General features: G+C 46.9%; 2 protein-coding genes across 2 annotated transcripts in view; both read left to right on the forward strand.

Moving 5' to 3' along the window:
• Positions 1-5,999, forward strand: part of FAM219A (family with sequence similarity 219, member A) — a 61,398-nt gene extending 55,399 nt beyond the window's left edge. Inside the window, exons 5-7 of the mRNA XM_010840176.1 lie at positions 124-204; positions 821-875; positions 3,077-5,999. Of these exons, the coding sequence (XP_010838478.1) occupies positions 124-204; positions 821-875; positions 3,077-3,235 (295 nt within the window). The 3' untranslated portion in view covers positions 3,236-5,999. The remainder of the gene's footprint in view (positions 1-123; positions 205-820; positions 876-3,076) is intronic.
• Positions 6,000-6,100: 101 nt separating this feature from the next.
• Positions 6,101-18,278, forward strand: part of LOC104988693 (chromosome unknown open reading frame, human C9orf24) — a 14,628-nt gene continuing 2,450 nt past the window's right edge. Inside the window, exons 1-5 of the mRNA XM_010840105.1 lie at positions 6,101-6,600; positions 14,520-14,664; positions 16,810-16,940; positions 17,925-18,000; positions 18,211-18,278. The exon at positions 18,211-18,278 is cut by the window's right edge and continues 7 nt beyond it. Of these exons, the coding sequence (XP_010838407.1) occupies positions 6,466-6,600; positions 14,520-14,664; positions 16,810-16,940; positions 17,925-18,000; positions 18,211-18,278 (555 nt within the window). The 5' untranslated portion in view covers positions 6,101-6,465. The remainder of the gene's footprint in view (positions 6,601-14,519; positions 14,665-16,809; positions 16,941-17,924; positions 18,001-18,210) is intronic.

The raw sequence follows: 18,278 nt of genomic DNA on the forward strand, positions 1-18,278 counted from the left end.
GGGTGGGATGGGGTAGGGTGGGGTGGGGGTGGAGAGGGAGATTGTAGGGTGTGGCCCAACCCAGTTCCTTGCCATGCTGGTGTGCTTCAGTTGCCAATCCAGTCCCTCAAATTCTCCACCCAGGCTGGTTGTCCCAAATAAAGGCTACTCCTCGCTTGACCAGAGCCCGGATGAGAAACCACTGGTAGCCCTTGACACGGACAGGTGTGTATGGAGACATCGGGGCAGCCAGGCAAGCCAGAGCAGTGTGGGAATGGGAATAAACAAGTGGGCTGAACAGGCCACACCTGCTTTACTGTCAGAATGAGGGTGTCCCTCAGCCAGGAGCTCTCCAAGGGTGAATCCCCAAAGAATGGAGATGGGGGGAGCAGAGACAGAAAAGGGGATCAGTGCAATCTGCTGCTGTTCCAGGACAGCTGACCTGGCAGCTGCCCCTAGAATGGGCCCTGATGCCGTGGTACCCTGCCCACTCTGAGGGAGGAGCCCTACTGCGGGGCACAGACCTACCTAGATCTAGACTTTGGGAAAACCCAACAAACCCAGGTGATTTGAACCTAGGAAAAAGAGGGGCAAGGCTGTGGGGTAGTAGCAGCTTGATTTAGAAAGAGGTTAAGGGTAGTAACTATTTAGAAGGGTGGGGCTAAGGAACCTGGCTTAAAACTGCATTCCCACAGCAAGCATGGTTTCTGCTAAGATTGTGCGTTTATTTGGAAGTGTGGGGGGAGGGGGCAGTATTGACTGATGTGGGGGAGGGTAAAGAGAGTTTTCTATTTAATGTCTGGAAATCACTTCCTCTTTGCCTTCTCTCCTCTGCCGCCAGTGATGATGACTTTGACATGTCCAGATACTCCTCCTCTGGCTACTCCTCTGCTGAGGTGAGGCCCCACTGCTTCCTGCCCTAAACGCACCTTAGTAGGACCACCTATAGGGGAAGGGGTGGGGCTAACACCAAAACACCCTGAGCAGAGCAGTGGGCAATAGAATGGGAAAGACTAGAGATCTCTTCAAGAAAATTAGAGATACCAAGGGAACATTTCATGCAAAGATGGACACAATAAAGGACAAAAATGGTATGGACCTAACAGAGGCAGAAGATATTAAGAAGTGGTGGCAAGAATACACAGAAGAACTATACAAAAAAGATCTTTATGATCCAGATAATCACGATGATGTGATCACTCACCTTGAGTGCTGGAATGCAAAGTCAAGTGGGCCTTAGGAAGCATCACTATGAACAAAGCTAGTGGAGGTGATGGAATTCCAGTTGAGTTATTTCAAATCCTAAAAGATGACATTGTGAAAGGGCTGCACTCAATATGCCAGCAAGTTTGGAAAACTCAGTAGTGGCCATAGGACTGGAAAAGGTCAGTGTTCATTCCAATCTCAAAGAAAGGCAATGCCAAAGAATGTTCAAACAACTGCACAATTGCACTCATTTCACACACTAGTGAAGTAATGTTCAAAATTCTCCAAGCCAGGCTTCAGCAATACGTGAACCATGAACTTCCAGATGTTCAAGCTGGATTTAGAAAAGGCAGAGGAACCAGAGATCAAATTGCCAACATCTGCTGGATCGTAGAAAAAGCAAGAGAGTTCCAGAAAAACATGTACTTCTGCTTTATTGACTATGCCAAAGCCTTTTACTGTGTGGATCACAATAAACTGTGGAAAATTCTTCAAGAGATGGAAATACCAGACCACCTTTCCTGCCTCCAGAGAAATCTGTATGCAAGTCGAGAAGCAACAGTTAGAACTGGACATGGAACAACAGACTGGTACCAATCGGAAAGGAGTACGTCAAGGCTGTATATTGTCACCCTGCTTATTTAGCTTATATGCAGTGTACATCATGCAAAATGCCAGGCTGGGTGAAGCACAAGCCGGAATCAAGATTGCTGGGAGAAATATCAATAACCTCAGATATGCAGATGACACCACCCTTATGGCAGAAAGTGAAGAAGAACTAAAGAGCCTCTTGATGAAAGTGAAAGAGGAGAGTGAAAAAGTTGGCTTAAAGCTCAACATTCAGAAAACTAAGATCACGGTATCTGGTCCCATCACTTCATGGCAAATAGATGGGGAAACAATGGAAATAGTGACAGACTTTATTTTGGGGGGCTCCAAAATCACTGCAGATGGTGATTGCAGCCATGAGATTAAAACACACTTGCTCCTTGGAAGAAAAGCAATGACCAACCTAGACAGCATATTAAAATGCAGAGACTTTACTTTGCCAACAAAGGTCTGTCTAGTCAAAGCTATGGTTTTTCCAGTAGTCATGTATGGATGTGAGAGTTGGACCATAAAGAAGGCTGAACACCAAAGAATTGATGCTTTTGAACTGTGGTGTTGGAGAAGACTCTTGAGAGTCCCTTGACTGCAAGGAGATCAAACCAGTCAATCCTGAAGGAAATCAGTCCTGAATGTTCATTGTAAGGATTGAAGCTGAAGCTGAAACTCCAATACTTTGGCCACCTGATGTGAAGAACTGACTCATTGGAAAAGACTCTGATGCTGGGAAAGGCTGAAGGCAGGAGGAGAAGGATGAGATGTTTGGATGGCATCACTGACTCGATGGACATGAGATTGAGCGAACTCAGGGAGTTGGTGATGGACAGAGAAGCCCAGTGTGTTGCAGTCCATGGGTCGCAAAGAGTCAGACGCGCCTGAACTGAGGTGGAGCCGGTGCTGGGTGGGGCTAAGATCTGACTCCACCTCCAGTGGCGGGCGCACAGGGTTAGGGGCAGGGTTCGGACCCAGGTTGGGACAGGGCCCTGAACTACAACGGGGTGTGACATAGAGGCGACAACTTATGGGCGAGGGCCTGAAAGGGACGGGGCGAACAGAAGCAGGACCTGAGGTGGGAAGTTGCCCTTAGAAAGGGGTGGGGTGAGTAGCAGGGCCAGGTGGAGCCCCAGGAGGATGTGCCTGTAAGGGAAGCCAGAAATGAGGCTGGGCCTAAAAGGAGGTGCAAAGCCTGGGGTTTCTGGAGAGCCAGGGATGGGACAGGGCTGGGTGTGAACGGCTGGTGCCTGCGGATGGCCCCGAGCCTGACCTCCCTCCCCTTTGTCTACAGCAGATCAACCAAGATTTGAACATCCAGCTGCTGAAGGATGGCTACCGGTTAGATGAAATCCCCGACGACGAGGACCTGGACCTCATTCCCCCCAAGTCCGTGAACCCCACCTGCATGTGCTGTCAGGCCACGTCCTCCACCGCCTGCCACATCCAGTAGCGGGCGGGGCCGCTGCGGCCGCCGGGGTGGGGCCGCCAGGGGCGAGCTTGGACCCTGCAGGGGCCAACCCCTCCCCTGCTCGTCCACTTGCCCCCCGGGGCCCCGCGCCCCCTACAGCCGCCAACCTCGTAACAGTCATTGCTTCCTCCTATGGTAGGACGTGTACCTCTGTGTGTTCATGGAGCCGGAGAAACCAAAACCGGGTCTCTCTCCACCCAGGGGGGCTGAGGAGGGGAGGGCTGTTTGTTCAGTTACTTGGGGGACCTTGCCTAGCATCCTGCCCCCTCCCTGAAGCCTGTCTGGTGGAGGAAAGGGGTGACTGGACTTCGTGGAGGCTAACGGTAATGAGTAAGGGGCAGGATCACGAAGCAAGGGGTTTGGCTCCACCGCAGTGAAGCCAGGAACCCCCAGCACCAGCCAAGGAAAGGGGCTGGGAGGGAGAAAGGTCCAGGCCAACAGGGTCAGGACCCAGCCCCACAGAGCCGCCTCCACATGCTCCCTTGCTGGCCCATGTACCATTTGCGTTTCTCCCCTCATCTCCAGATGGGAAGTCTGGCAAAGCTGCCCAGTGGGATATTGTCCCCCATCCATCGGATCACTGCCATCTTCCTCCTCTTTGCCCCATTCACCTCCTTCCTTGCTGTCTGGATTGTGTGGCGGGTGAGGTGGGCCTTAGAGACAGCCAGAGTTTAGGTGGTGTGATCCGTCCTCAGCTGCCCCTAACTAACACATCTATCTCTCTGCACCCCTTCCCATGCCCCCCACATTTCTGTTCTGTTCATCTGTCCTGGGCTGGAAGCAGGAGGTAAGGCTGGCCTCAAAAGCCCCATTGTGGTCTTACTCTAGCACAAGATCCTAGAGGCTGTTCCCCAGGAAGAATCTTCAAGAAAGCAAGCCTGGGAGAATACAGTGGCAGCAGGTGTATGGTGGGGATGGCTTGGCAGAATGTGTGTGCACCTGGAGCTGTCAGAGCGTGTGTCTGCATCTCTGGGCTGGGCCTGTCTCTCTAGATGACTGTGGTGACCATGGTGGGGAAATGACTGTGTGACCTGTTAACAGTGTGAGAGGCTGCTCAGCAGTTCAGTGGACCAACAGCCCTGGGCTGGTGGGTCAGAAGTCTGAGTTCTGGTCCTCGCTCCAGCATGCTTCCTCTTACCTCCAACAAGTCAGTTATGTTCTGGGCCTTCTGTTTCCTCCATGGTATAGTGAGCAGCATCTGAAATTATTTTGAAGGTTATTTCAAACCTGAAGAAATTTCTTCACAGGAATTTCCTTGGAGGTGGATAGGGAGGTCTCTGGGTGTCTTCAGGTATACCTGGGGTCTTCCTGAGCTGCATGTCTGTGTGGAGAAAAGAGGGGCAAGTTCCTGTGGGACCTGTGTATGTCTGAATACATGTGGATCTTTGGGGGAATGTGAGTGTGTGTGTCTGTGAATGTATATGTATATGTGGGTATCTATTGTGTGTGTAGCTGTACCTGTGTATGTAACTGTACCTACGTGTGTAGCTGCATACAGTGTATAGCTGTATCTATGGGGTGTGTGAGAGTCAGCATGTATGTACCTACTGCTGCTTCTGCCACTGTTACTCATTGGTGGAGGGGCGGAGGTGGTGGCCAGAAAAGCTGAGGATGAAAATCAAGAGGGAGGAGGGGACCAAGGCCCTCTCCTGGGCCTGGGCAATACAGACCTGCCCCAGGTGAAGAAAAACGAAAGCTCAGATGGCCTACACCCGCTCAGGTCTCTGCTCCTTGAACCTCATATCCCAGGGCCAGTCCTCAGGCTGACCCCATCCCCCACACGCTGGCCAGTCCACTCTAATACATACCACTCACATGCTGCAAGTGTGCGCAGGCCACACCCACAGCCCAGTCCCTGGCTGCCGTCCTGGGAGGCTGGAAAGGGGAGAGGGCAGAGAGAAGAGAGAGCAAGGCTGCTGGCTTAGGAAGGGTATCACCTCTCCCTGCACCACACCCAGGGGCTGCCAGCTCCCTTCAACTTCTCCAACCCAACCCCACCTCCTCTTAGTTCAGGGACCCTGGTTAGATGATGAGGAAATGCCAAAGGGAGGCAAAGGACAGAGAAGTCAGCTGCAGGACTCACATGGCCCAGACTGGCCCCCATCTGAGCCCATTGCTCCCACCCTGATCAGCAGACCCACCCCCTGTCATCTGGGCACCAGAGCCATGCTTCCTACTACCACCACCCCAGGCTCCTTGACTCACCCTTCAAGAACACGGGTACCTCCTCTTTTCCAGGCAGGGCCCCCACCAGGGCTCATTTAGACTGCTGCCTTTGCTGCTGACATGCTGTGTGACTCTGGCCCACTGCTCAACCTCTCTGGCCCTGAGGAACAAGGGAAAGGCTCCCTCCCCACAAGATATACCTAATCCCCTGGCAGACAGGGGCTTCTCGCTGAGGCCATGTGGTGGAGAGAAGTAGGAAGCTGGTGGCTAGTACCCTCTGGGTGTAGGGAGAGTGCGCAGTTCCCACCTTCCTACCCAGGAGGTTGGAGGGGAGAACGGAGGCCTTGGTTTGCCCCTGTCGCCCTCCCCCTTGTAGATACTGCCTTAACACTCCCTGCCCTCAGCACTGGCTGCCACCCAGCCAGGTTTCTCCGTGCTCACTAATTTATTTCCAGGAAGGTGTGTGGAAGACATGAGCCGTGTATAATATTTTTTTTTAACATTTCCATCGCAGTATTGACCATCATCCTTGGTTGTGTATCGTGTAACACAAATAATGATATTAAAAGCATCAAACAAAGCTAGCCTCAGCTCCCTACCTGGGGTCGGGGCCAGGGGCAGATGGGCTGGGAAGGGCAGAGAACTGACCCTCTGAGCTTCACCCCTCAGAATCTCCATTCCTCTTCACCACAGTGAGAAGCTTGGCCTAGAAGGTCTCTGGGGACCTTGTGAACTCTTGGAAATTGGGCCCTTTTGAGAGGCTGAAGGCAGGAAGAGACTGGGGTGGGGAGTCAATCTTCACCTCCCCCGGAGATGGGGCTGAGCCAGATGATATCATAATGGGCAGTGCCCATCGTAGAGAGGGAATCAGGGTGGGGTAGGAGCAAGAAGGCTGAGAGGGAGGGAAGCTGAAAGACCCTCCACAGGAGGGGGTCACAGCAGCTAGGGGTACCTGCTGGGCTGTCTGGAAAAGAAGGGGTGGTCACTGATGTCTTGCAGGAGCCCTTGGTAGGTAGAGCCCACCACGGTGTCCCCCAGACCCCACTATGTTCCTCTTTTCCCGAAAGACCAAGACCCCCATCAGCACCTACAGTGACTCCTACAGGGCCCCTACCTCTATCAAGGAGGTCTACAAGGACCCACCTCTGTGGGCCTGGGAAGCCAACAAGTTTGTGACCCCGGTAAGTGGCAAGCTGGTGTGGGAGGTTTGGAGGAGTGCAGTCCAGAATGTATGGCTGTGGGTGTCTGGAAGACTGATGGTGTGGCTGTCATTGTGTGTTTGTAATTATTTGTAGTTTTGTGTGTATGTGATTCATTTGCTTAGGCATAGAACTTCTAATAATATATATAAGGTAGTACAAGATCCTGCCCTCATGGTACCTTACTACTCCACCAGGATAGGGGATGGAGAGATACAGATGATAAGAAATAAACAAGATTGTCCAAAATTCTGTAAAGGAAATAAACATGGCACTGGAAATGAAAAGTCAGAGAGAGCTACTTCTATTGAGAGTGATGGAAGAGCTCTCTCTCTCTTTCAAGGTGACATTGAGTTGAGCCTGGAAAAGTGAGCAACAACTAGCTCACCTTTGAGCTATGTGAGGAACTGAAAGAACAGGATTCCAGGCAGAGTGATCAAAAGTGCAAAGGCCCTGAGGCTGCCTGTGGGCTGTGCCTACAGGCATGTTTTTATGCATGCATGTCACAGTCTCCTGTAGTGGAAGACAGGTGGCCAAGTGGGGGTGTGCAGCTTCACAAAATGGAGAGATGTGTGAGTCTAATTGTGACTCTGCCCAAGGAAGATTATCTGTGTGTACCATCCAACACAACTTTGCTGAGTACTTACGTGTGCCAGGTACAGTACGGTTACAACCATGTAGGGCCAGGCCCTGCCTCTGGGAAGCTCTCAGTAAGAAATGAACAAAGTGCCCAATGTGAAACATGCAACAGCAGAGGCTTGTGGTGGTAGAAGAATCAGAAAGAAGAGCTCACTCCAGGGACCTGAAGGGTGGGTCTACTAAGAGATCCAGGAGGGACTTCCCTGGTGGGCTAGTCATTAACGAACCTGCCAATGCAGGAGACACAGGTTAAATCCCTGGTCCAGGAAGATTCCACATGCTACGGAGAAATTAAGCCCATGCTCTGCAGCTACTGAGCCTGCAACTAGAGAAAGCTTATGCATAGCAACAAAGACAGTGCAGTCAAAAAATAAATTAATTGATTTTTAAAAAGAGAGCCAGGAGGAGGACGCTTTGAGCAGAAGAGATATAAAAACGGGCAACACTGGGGCGGCGACCCACCAGCTACTAAGGACTAGAGCAGAGAGAGAAACCAGCCCTACGGTAAGAGAGGAGCCTGCAGACCATGAAGAGCCACAGGTTGTGTTGCAAAATGTGGTCATAATGCTCCAGGTTTTTGATCCTGGGAGTGTCATGCTTGAATTGTAAGCAACTCTGGCCACAGTGGCAGGAGATTGAAGGGACTGGGACTGAGGGCAGGAAGCCCCATGAGATGAAGGATAAGGGGAGAGGATGTAGGTGGGAGATAAGGAGAGTCTGTAGCAGTGAAAAGGGGAATTGTTGAATAGGAGGACATTTTAAACATTATTTTTGTAATTACAAAATAAATATATGCCCAATGCAGAAAATTGGGATAACTAAGAGAAGCACAAAGAAAAAGGCCTATAATTCTCGCTACCCAGAATAACCACTGGTAATTTACTACCCTGTGCCCTTTTAGGAAGCAAAAAAATTTGATGAAGGTGGTGTCATGTTGTAGACCATGTTTTGAATCTTGCTTTTTCTGCGAAACCATCTATCAAGTACATTTTCCTGTGTCAAAAATATTCAATAATGTAATTTTAATAACTATGGTGTTTTACTTTATGAATGTACCAAAATATAGTTCAGGAATTTTATATTATTGGAAACTTAGATTGCTTATAAAAGTTTGCTAGTATAGTCATTCTTGTACATTCTTTGTGTACATCAACTGTTCTCTTAGGATAAATTCATAGATATGAAACCGTTGGGAGAAAGGCCACATCCAAAAAACTTTGGATATATTCTTCAAATTGCTGTGATGAGGTCATAATAATCTACATTCCCACCAGCAAGATATGAAAATGCCTGCCTGCTTTTCCAAACTCAATAGGAGAGAATTTTTAGGAAGTAGGTCAACACATCTTGCTCACCATCTGGATGTGAAGATGAGAGAGATTAGGATGATTCCTGGGTTTAGGGCTCTGGAAAACTAGAGGAATGGCAGTGCCACCAACTGAGATTTGGAATGCACAGTAGAGAGAGGTTTGGGGTTCTTCTGGGGGCAAAAATATTCAAGGACTTCCAGGTAAAGATGTCTGATAGGTAGCTGGATATACTTATCCGAAGCAAAGAAAAGAGGTCTGGGCTGCAGACATAGATTTTGAAATCAACATATAGGTGGTAGCTGAAATCATAGGAGTAATTCAGATTGCCAAAAAAGAGTAATAAAATGGCCAAAGACAGAACTTTGGAGAACATCAATATTCAGGGGGTAGGTAAAGGAAGAAGAGCCATGAAAGGAGACAGTGATAGGAGGAAAAATCCAAGAGAAACCAACAAAGGCAATATTATTAGACAAAGCTCAGTATCGAATGTTGTCAGCACAGAAAGGGATCTCTTGGCTGTAGTAACCCTTAGCCACCTGACTATACAGCTTCGTTGAGTGGAAAGGAATGAAAGTTAGATAGTAGTAGGATTAATAATGAAAGAAAAGGCTTCTGCTTCTGACAGTATGGTGGTCTAAAACCCTGAAGGACGCTCCTGCTTCCAAACAACTAGGTCTTGCATAAAAGTTAATTTTTATTTGGTTTTGGACTGTCAGTGGAGATGAGTGGTAAGTATACTAAGACGACAGGATTGCCCTGAGAACAAATGCCACTATTAGTACTACAAGCAGGAGTTTAAGCCTTAAACTAGCTGCAAGATGGAGCAACCTAAACCTGTAATTCCCAAACTGAACCAGAAAATCCAATGATCCCTGGCTCCCTGCCCCCCACCCCAGCCCCCACACACACATGTATATATATTCTGTGTTGGAAAATATCTTCAATGTAGGCGTCTAGATACCCTTCAAAGTACAGTCATTCAAATCTGAGCTCATAATAAGAGATATAAGGAAACACACCACCATATGACAGAGGCAGTAGAAACAATAAACAACAGCCTTAAACCTCTGAGGACATAAGATATTGGAATTAACAAAGAATACAAAATAATTATGAGTCTTTAAAAATAAAGTGTGAAATCATCAAAAAGAGCAAGAAATAAGAGATTATGTTCTTAAAAGGACAGACAAATTTTTAAATGAATAGAAATTTTAGAAATAAAAGATACATATGTTAAAACCAAAAACTCAACGGATGGGTTAAAGAGCTAATTAGACACAGCTTAAGAGTGTCAGTGAGGGTCTTCCCTGGTGGTTCAGTGGTTAAGAATCTGCCTTCCAATGCAGGGGACTCAGGTTCGATCCCTGGTCAGGGAACTAAGATCTCACATGCCAGTGGAGCAGCTAAGTCCGCACACAGCAGCTAGAGAGGAGCCCATGTGCCACAACAAAGACCAGGCACAGCCAAAATTTAAAAAAAGAAAAAATTGAGTGTCAGTAAAGTGAAAGAATGAAATAAAATTTTCCAGAATGCAGTACAGAGAGACAGAAAATATGGAAGAAACAGTAAGCAACATGAAAGAAGGGGAAGATCTCACACAACTACTCAGAGTCCTAGTATGAAAGAGCAGAAAGGAGAATAGGCATTATTCAGAAGAAAAGGCTCTGAATTTTCCACAACTAACGAGAAACGAATCCAAGGATTCTTAGGTAACTTGTTCAAAACTGCATACCACCAGCTTAAGAGATGACCTTAAAAACATGCAGAGAGAAATTATTTTCAACGCATCTTCCTTTCAACACCAATAAACAAATAAGATAAAGACAGAGGCAAATAAAAATTAAAACATTTACTACCATAAGATCTACTATAAAAGAATTTCTAAAGGACATACTTTGAGGAAAGGGATATACTAATCACAAAAGGAAAATGTGAGATACAAGAAGGAATGATGAGCTAAGAAATTGGTAAATGAGATCAATTTAAGCAAAACTGTCCACAGAAAATCATTATAATGATTTTAGCTTGTAAAATTTAAAGAAAGAACCAAAATATTGGAAAACAATACCGTGTAAATTGTATATTGGAAAACAATATCATGTAAGATACAAGGATAGGAAAGGAATTTTTATAAAAACTGTCATTATTCAATTATTCACAGATGATACAGTTGTACATATAGAATCTGAAAATTATTCAAATAAGAATTTAGAAAGTCAGATGAATATAAGATAAGTCAACCACATTTCTTTACATCAAAAACAAGTATTTAGGAAGCATAATCTTAAAGTATATATCATCTGAGCATCAAAGAGTAAAAGTAGAAATAAATAACAGTCTATGCAAAACTGTATGGATAATATAAAACTTTGAATACTTTAAGAAAATATTTAAATGAAGAGTCATAGCATTCTCTTGGAGAGGAAAAGTCACTAACATAGAGATTCAATACAATTCTGATTAAAATCTGAATAAGATTCTTTGAAGAATTTGTCAACCTGTTTCTAAAATTTATAGAGAAGAGCCAAGGCCCAAGACTAGCTAAAACACACCTGAAGAAAACGAGGACTTGCTTTATCAGATAATAATATTTATTACCAATGTATAGAAATTCATAAAGCATAGTATTACTGAAGGGTTACACAAACTGATTAATGGAATAAAATAGACCAGAAATGGAGCCACACATAAATGGAAACAATATGCAACAAAGATGATTGAAAATAAAGCTATGGGAAAAGATGTATCAGGATGGGGTAGCTTTGCAAATATGTGGGAGGGACTTCCCTGGTAGCCCAGTGGTTAAGAATCTACCTTCCAATGCAGGGAATGCAGGTTCAATCCCTGGTTGAAGAGCTAAGATCCCACATGCTGCAGAGCAACTAAGCCTGCACACTGCAACTACCCAGCTGGTGCCATCTGGAGCCTACATGCTGCAACTAGAGAAGCCCCCACCCCACAACAAAAGGTCCCGTGTGCCACAACTAAAACCCAACACACCCAAGTAAATAAATACTTTAAAAATTTGTGGGAGAAGGTAGATTACTCAATGAGACAACTCATTACCCATGTGGATTAAAAATAAAATTGATCCCTAATTAACCCCAAGCACAAGAAGCAGTTCCTGACTAAGACTTAAATATAGCAAGTAAAACTGTATAGCTTTAGAAGAAGTTATATATTATCTCCATTATTTTAGATTATGGGTAGATTTCCTAAGTCACAAAAGCACTACCTAAGAGATTAATAAATTCAATTATATTAAAAGTAAGAACATACGTTCATCAAAAGACACCAAAAAGAAAATGAAGATATAAGCCATAAACTGAGAAATGATATTTGCAACCTGTAACTGACAAAAGAATATGTAGAATGTATAAAGGATTATAATTCTCTGGGTTAAGATTGAGCACATGTTTTGACTCCTTCCTAAAACTCCTCTAAAACGACAATAAGTGGACATTTAAGACATCAGTTCACAAAAATAGTGAAAAAGTGGGACAATGACAACAAAACTTCAGAAGCTGGAAAGTGTGATAGTTAAGTAACTGACAACAGTTCTGAGAAAGCTGAACCCAAAGCTAACAGTGGGAAACACAAGGCATAATTCAATTTAAAACCGTGGAATTTTCAAAAGGTTCAGAAATTAGTAATATTAGGCTTCCTGAAACTGAATATGGGACAGGACCAAGGCTGAAACAATGATTTGAACGCTGTTAAAAAGCAATTAAAGGGACTCCTCTGGTGGTCCAGGGTTAAGACTCCATGCTGCAAATGCAGAGTGTACAGGTTTGATCCCTGGCTGGCGGAATTTGGGAACTAGGATCCTGCATAATGCTTGGCTTGAACAAAATAAAAAGAAACAATTAAAACCACTAACTCCCTCCTCTACTCCATGCCATAGGGTGACTACTTGCCCATCTCTGCAAAAGTCAGAAGGCTTATTTTCTGGCAAGGATCTCAGGACTGGGAATTCCAGGCCCAGCTAAGGTCAGGGTACCATACTGAAAACAGGTGAACCTCCATATGCTGAATGCTAAAACCCCCAGCAGCCCTATTTTCCACTAGGTTCTCAAAACACTGGCAGCCAGGTACAACTCTCAAGCCAAAGATTGAAAGAGTTCAGAGAGATCTGATCAACCCAAAAGAAAAGACTTATAGATACTGACAGAGTTTGCAACAAATAGTCTAGCCAGACCAGCCTACAGTGATGCCCACCCACAGCTCAAAGCCTTCAGTAAGTCTTTATAGTCTCCTATTCATGAACAGACAATCAAAGATTATAAATATCTGAGGAAAGCCTCAAAGGGAAACACTGAAGATACCTGTGGGTTCTTTTAAATGACTACGTGTGTATGTGCGCGCGCACACGTCTGTGGGTTTGTGAGCATGTCTGAGTGTCTATGGATCCGTGAGGATGTCTGACTGTGTTTGCATAGATGTACATCTGTACGTGTGTCTATGAGTGTATCTGGGTGCACAGATCTATGTGTCTGGATGTGCATGTGTTTGTGTGTGTGTGTAAAACTCAGGGGAGTGCTAAGTCTTGGGGCCCCTTCACCCATATGGAGTATGACTGTGCAGTATCTGCCCACAGAACAAAACCTCAGTTGGCATGCAGGATCCAAGAGGCCCTTCAGCTGAGGGATTTTCAGGGGCCTAGGAGCCCCTGCCTTCTTTCCCTAGGGGAGAAGGCAATGGCACCCCACTCCAGTACTCTTGCCTGGAAAATCCCATGGACAGAGGAGCCTGGTAGGCTACAGTCCATGGGGTCGTGAAGAGTCAGACATGATTGAGCGGCTTCACTTTCACTTTTCACTTTCATGGATTGGAAAAGGAAATGGCAACCCACTCCAGTGTTCTTGCCTGGAGAATCCCAGGGACGGCAGGGCCTGGTGGGCTGCCATCTATGGGGTCACACAGAGTCAGACACGACTGAAGCGACAGCAGCAGCAGCAGCAGCAGGAGTGCTAGGAGCAGCAAGGTCTCACCCCTAGCCAAGAGAAGCCTCTGCTTTTTAGATCACACAGGGGAAGTGTGGTAGCATCACCACCCCAGCACCTTGCTGCCCGCCATGATGAGGAAGTCCTTTCCAGTATTTGACTTTGCTGGGTGTCCCACCTCTGTAACCCAGCTGCCTTTCATCCTGAATGCCTGCAGAGACATGGGCCCACAACTAACCTGGCAATCTACATTTAGCTGAGGAGAAGGGAGCCTCCAAAGGGAGACCTTGATCTGGAATTCGGGGTGAGAGGATAAGATGAGGTGAACCCCAAGATGCAGAGGGACCTAGAGTCTGAACCAAGATCAGGGGAAAAGTCAGGCTAGGAGGAAGAATAGCACAACGTGGATGTCAGAGTCAACCATAATACTGGTGTCAAGATGAGAGCCACAGCAGAATTCACCTCAGGCTGGAGTCAGAGAATGCGATTTTTTTTTTTTTTTTTGAGAATTCGATTTTTAAAGTAGGTGCCCCTCTGGCCCCATTCTTCTTCTCCTTTAGGGTGCCAGATTCTTCGAGAGTCCTCCCTATCCTAAACACCTGCCTAAGGCAGCCAGCTCCCAGGGCAGCCAACCTGTTCTGAGGCTCCAGGTTCTACCACAGGTCTACTGCTCTGTTGGGAGAGACCCAGATCCTGAGCCCAGGCAGCACACAGTCTGAAAGAAAGAAGACAGAACACCCAGCTCTGCCCTTTAGAAGTCCTAGTCAAGGAAAGGATAGGAATGAGAACATCAGGAAATCACTCTGACTGAGGGCAAATGTCAGGTTCCGAGTCCTTAGATGGAAGAAAGGGTGACTCAAGCAAAACTGGCCTGGACATCCCTCCAGCATAGGGAAAGGGGTGGAACACCCACCTGGGCTGACCTCAAGAGCTAAATCTAGGTCCAGCAGGATACCAAGACTGGGGTCTCCATGCACCTAGCCATCTCTTCCCCTCTCCCCTTGCCCAGGGCCTGACTCACACTGCACAGCGCCATGTGGATCCTGACGCCCTGCAGAAGATGCTCAAGTGTGCTGTGCAGGACTACAGCTACAAGGGTTCCATACCAAGCCACCCCTACTTCCCTGAGAAATACTGGCTCTGTCCAGAGGAAGGTAGGGCCTCACCACTCATCCATTCAGTGACCCCAACAAAGACCCTACACCTGAACCCAACTTGCATCCTGACCTCCACCCTGGTCCTATCCCCATCCACAACCTGGCTTTCTATTCTTACCTCCCCCATTCTAACTTGAGTCCCAACCATCTGGCCTGACCCTGACCCTGACCCCTGATCCTGGAGGAGGAGATCCAAGCTCTACCTTTTGGGAGTTCCCAGTCTGTGCCAAAGAACTGGAAGAGGCCTTGGTCTTATCCCTAGAGCAAGGGAGGGAGCATTAACCTCCTCCAAACAAATTCCTCCATGTGTATTCTGGGTGCCATCTTTTCCCATCTTCTTGGTGGCCCTGTTCCATCAGTTTCCCCTTCTCTCCTGCATCCCCCTGCCCCCCCACACCTCTCTCCCCTCAATCTGGAAGACTTCTCTAATTTTCCTCTGCCTAAAAATGATCTCTTGCTCCTCCCACTAACAGCCAAGATTCTTGAAAATAAGAGTCACTCCTTATGCCTTATGAGAAATCATCTTTCTCATTTGGTTAGGTGTTTATTATTTGTCTCCCTATACATTCCAAAAGAACAGAAAGTCTTGTTTTATTTAGAACCGGGCCCCCTCCATCCAGAATAGCATCAGGCTTCCTAAGTATTTGTTGAATGAATTGATTAATGTTCAATTGAAATTGGGAATCTGCATCTCTGACACTTATATTTAATGTTATTAAAATTGATCTTGTATGGTTCCAGTTACCTCATCCATGGGACTCTTCAGTCTTTTCCTTATGAGACCTACCCTGTGCATTTCACTCTGACAACTCTCTACTTTGTAAAACTCCTTCCCTCCATCTGTGAAAGGAAGATGTGAAACCCCACGAGCCTCTGATGCCTCAATTTCCTGGGTCTCTTGTCTAATCATTCTGGAAACATAGGGTTTCTCGGGGTGCTGATCTGAGCCTTCTTCTTTCATTTCTCTCCTGAGACCATTTAATTTAACCCACAACTTTAATTACTGACAACTCCAAGTCTTTATTTCCAGCCTTGACCTCTCACCAGAATTCCACTCTCCTTTAGCTGATTATGATCAGATTTACCTAAATGGCCCCAAACACTTCAAACTCAGTGTGTCCAACCCTCCAACCCGGACCCCTCAGTCCCAACACACTGCCCCACATGCACACACACCTGCTCTTCCTCTGTGGCCCCTAGACCTGCTTTCCTAATCTCTCAGGTATGTTCTTTCACTGTTAGTGGGGTGGATCACAGAGGAACTTACAGGACAGACTTAGGTGACTGGGTGGGTGCAGCTTTGGAGGGTTTTTACATGGGGATTTTCATTTATGATAAATGCCAAAGTTTCTATGTAGAGATTGGATTGTAGGATTTCAAAATGAGGTAGGAAGATCAATAGACTAATAGCAATAATAATCACAATAATAATGATGATGATAGTATTCTGTGTGCCAGGCATTGTTCTGTGTTTTACATATAATAACTTATTTAAATCTCACAATAACCCTATGGGGTAGATAGTATTATTAGTCCCATATTAAAAGTAAGGAAACAGAGACAAGATGAAATTAACTAGATCAAGGTCACACACAGTTAATATCTGGCAGAGCTGAAATTAGAACCACAGGAGTCTTTCTGCAGAGTCCATTCTATTAACCATGACATTATTGTCTCCTGGCTTAGGCACTGTGGAAACACAGGAGTAAGATCATGGGGGATTGGAGGAAAGAATAGACTCAAGTGATTTTAAGGAGGCAGAGTAAGCAGACTTTGAGCCTGCATGTGGAAGATGAAAGGGAAGATTTGGAAGGAGGCCCATTTCCAGGGTTTCCACGTTGGCTGATTCAGAGAGGTTGGTGCTAGAATGAAAAGTAACCAGCTCAAAGGACATAGACCCCACTCAGAAGCTTGCTTTAGGTGGGATTCAGGCTGCATCTCAGTATCTAAGACAAAGGTGGGGCCAGGATGGGCTTTTCTGGCCTAAGGGAGATTAGTGGGAGTCCAGCTTTGTGGTAGGGATCAGGGGAGAGACATTTAGGGGCTCCCCAGATCCTAGGATAGGATAAGGAGTAATCCTAGGGAAAAAAAAAAAGAATAAGGAGTAATCCTGTCTTATATATCTCCACCCCTGTGATCAAGCAGACAGATGCAACCCAAACTACCTGTGTGGCAACCCAAACTACCTGTGCAGTAACCAGTATAACACATGGAGGATGGGACCTTACAACTGCTGGAACAAATGTACCACATACCTTCCCCGGCTGCCTAAGGTACCAACTGTGCCCAGCAAAGATGCCTGGGGTCTGGGATGGCACCCCCACCATCTGCCTCCCAAATCACAGGGTCTGACATTTCACCATTAGTTTCTCATCCCTTTCCCACCAAGGTTCCACGGCCTTTTCCCACTTGTGAGACTAGCTAGGTTTATATTCTCTAGGAAACAAGGGAGCTCAGGAGTGAAGCTGTGCCAGGCCCCTGCATCCCAATCTCTAGGAACTGGGTCTCCAGGGTCCCAGTCTCTGGGTAGGCTGTGTGGAGACAGGGGCTGGTGCAAACTCCTTGATGTGCTACCTTCCTGAAGCTTGCCACCTGGCCCCTCTCTAGTGGTCTGGCCAAGGAGTCAGTGATAGGCTGAGTCTACTTGCTCCTCTCTCCCCTCCTTTGTGATGATAACAAGGACAAAAGGAGGCAAAATAAGGCTATCCAGAGACGGACCAGATAGATTCAGGACAGTCTTCCAAGGAGATAGGAAAGAGTCCGGACATGACCTCAGGCATCAAGAAAGAAGGAATATGAGAGGATTGCAGGCTAGAATAGGGGCTCTTAGCTATAGGTTGATGGTTGACCTCAGGTTAACTGAACCCTTCTGAATTAGAACTTCCTCAAGAATCAGAATTTTTCACAAGGTCCCCAAATGATTCTGATGGACAGGCAACAATGCAATATTTAAAAACTCCTTTTAGAGAGACACGGAGACACAGAGTCGGCTAGATAAGGAGGGGTCAAATCAAAGGCAAATGCTGAGACAGGGATGGCAGGGACCAAGGTCCAGACCGGGTCCACCTACAGCTCCACTTCCCCCACCTTTCCCAGGGAGGCGGAGTGAACTGCGTTGCCCGGCGACAACCCCAAACACTCAGAGCTTTGGAGAGTAGAAGGCGCGGCCTGGGACTAGTCGGGGTGTTCTGGGAGAACCCACCAAGGGAGGAATTCTTCCGGGTCAGAACTTGAGGTAGCGTTTGTGCCACTTACAGGAGGCCGGGATGGAGACAGTGGTTCGAGGAATGCCCTTGGTGTATCCTCCTAAGCCGGAGCGACTCAATGCCTACGGTAACAGAGGGAGGGAAAGTGGAGGGAGAAGGGTAGACCAGAAGGCCGGAGGGATGGAGACTCGAGATATGGAACAAATGTTGAGGACCCTGAAGAGGTTGTAACCTTATCTCGGCTTGTGTCTCCATCTCTTCCTGTCTCTGACCTCCTCTCTGGCCGTTCCTGTAACTCTGTGTCTGGGTCTCCCGGGCTCGGGGCTCGCGGGCGCAGAGCGCGAGGTAGTGGTGAACATGCTGAACTCGCTGTCACGAAACCAGCCGCTGCCGCAGATCACGCCC

Source organism: Bison bison, unplaced genomic scaffold, assembly GCF_000754665.1.
Source record: "Bison bison bison isolate TAMUID 2011002044 unplaced genomic scaffold, Bison_UMD1.0 scf7180017864141, whole genome shotgun sequence".
Lineage (NCBI taxonomy): Eukaryota > Metazoa > Chordata > Mammalia > Artiodactyla > Bovidae > Bison > Bison bison.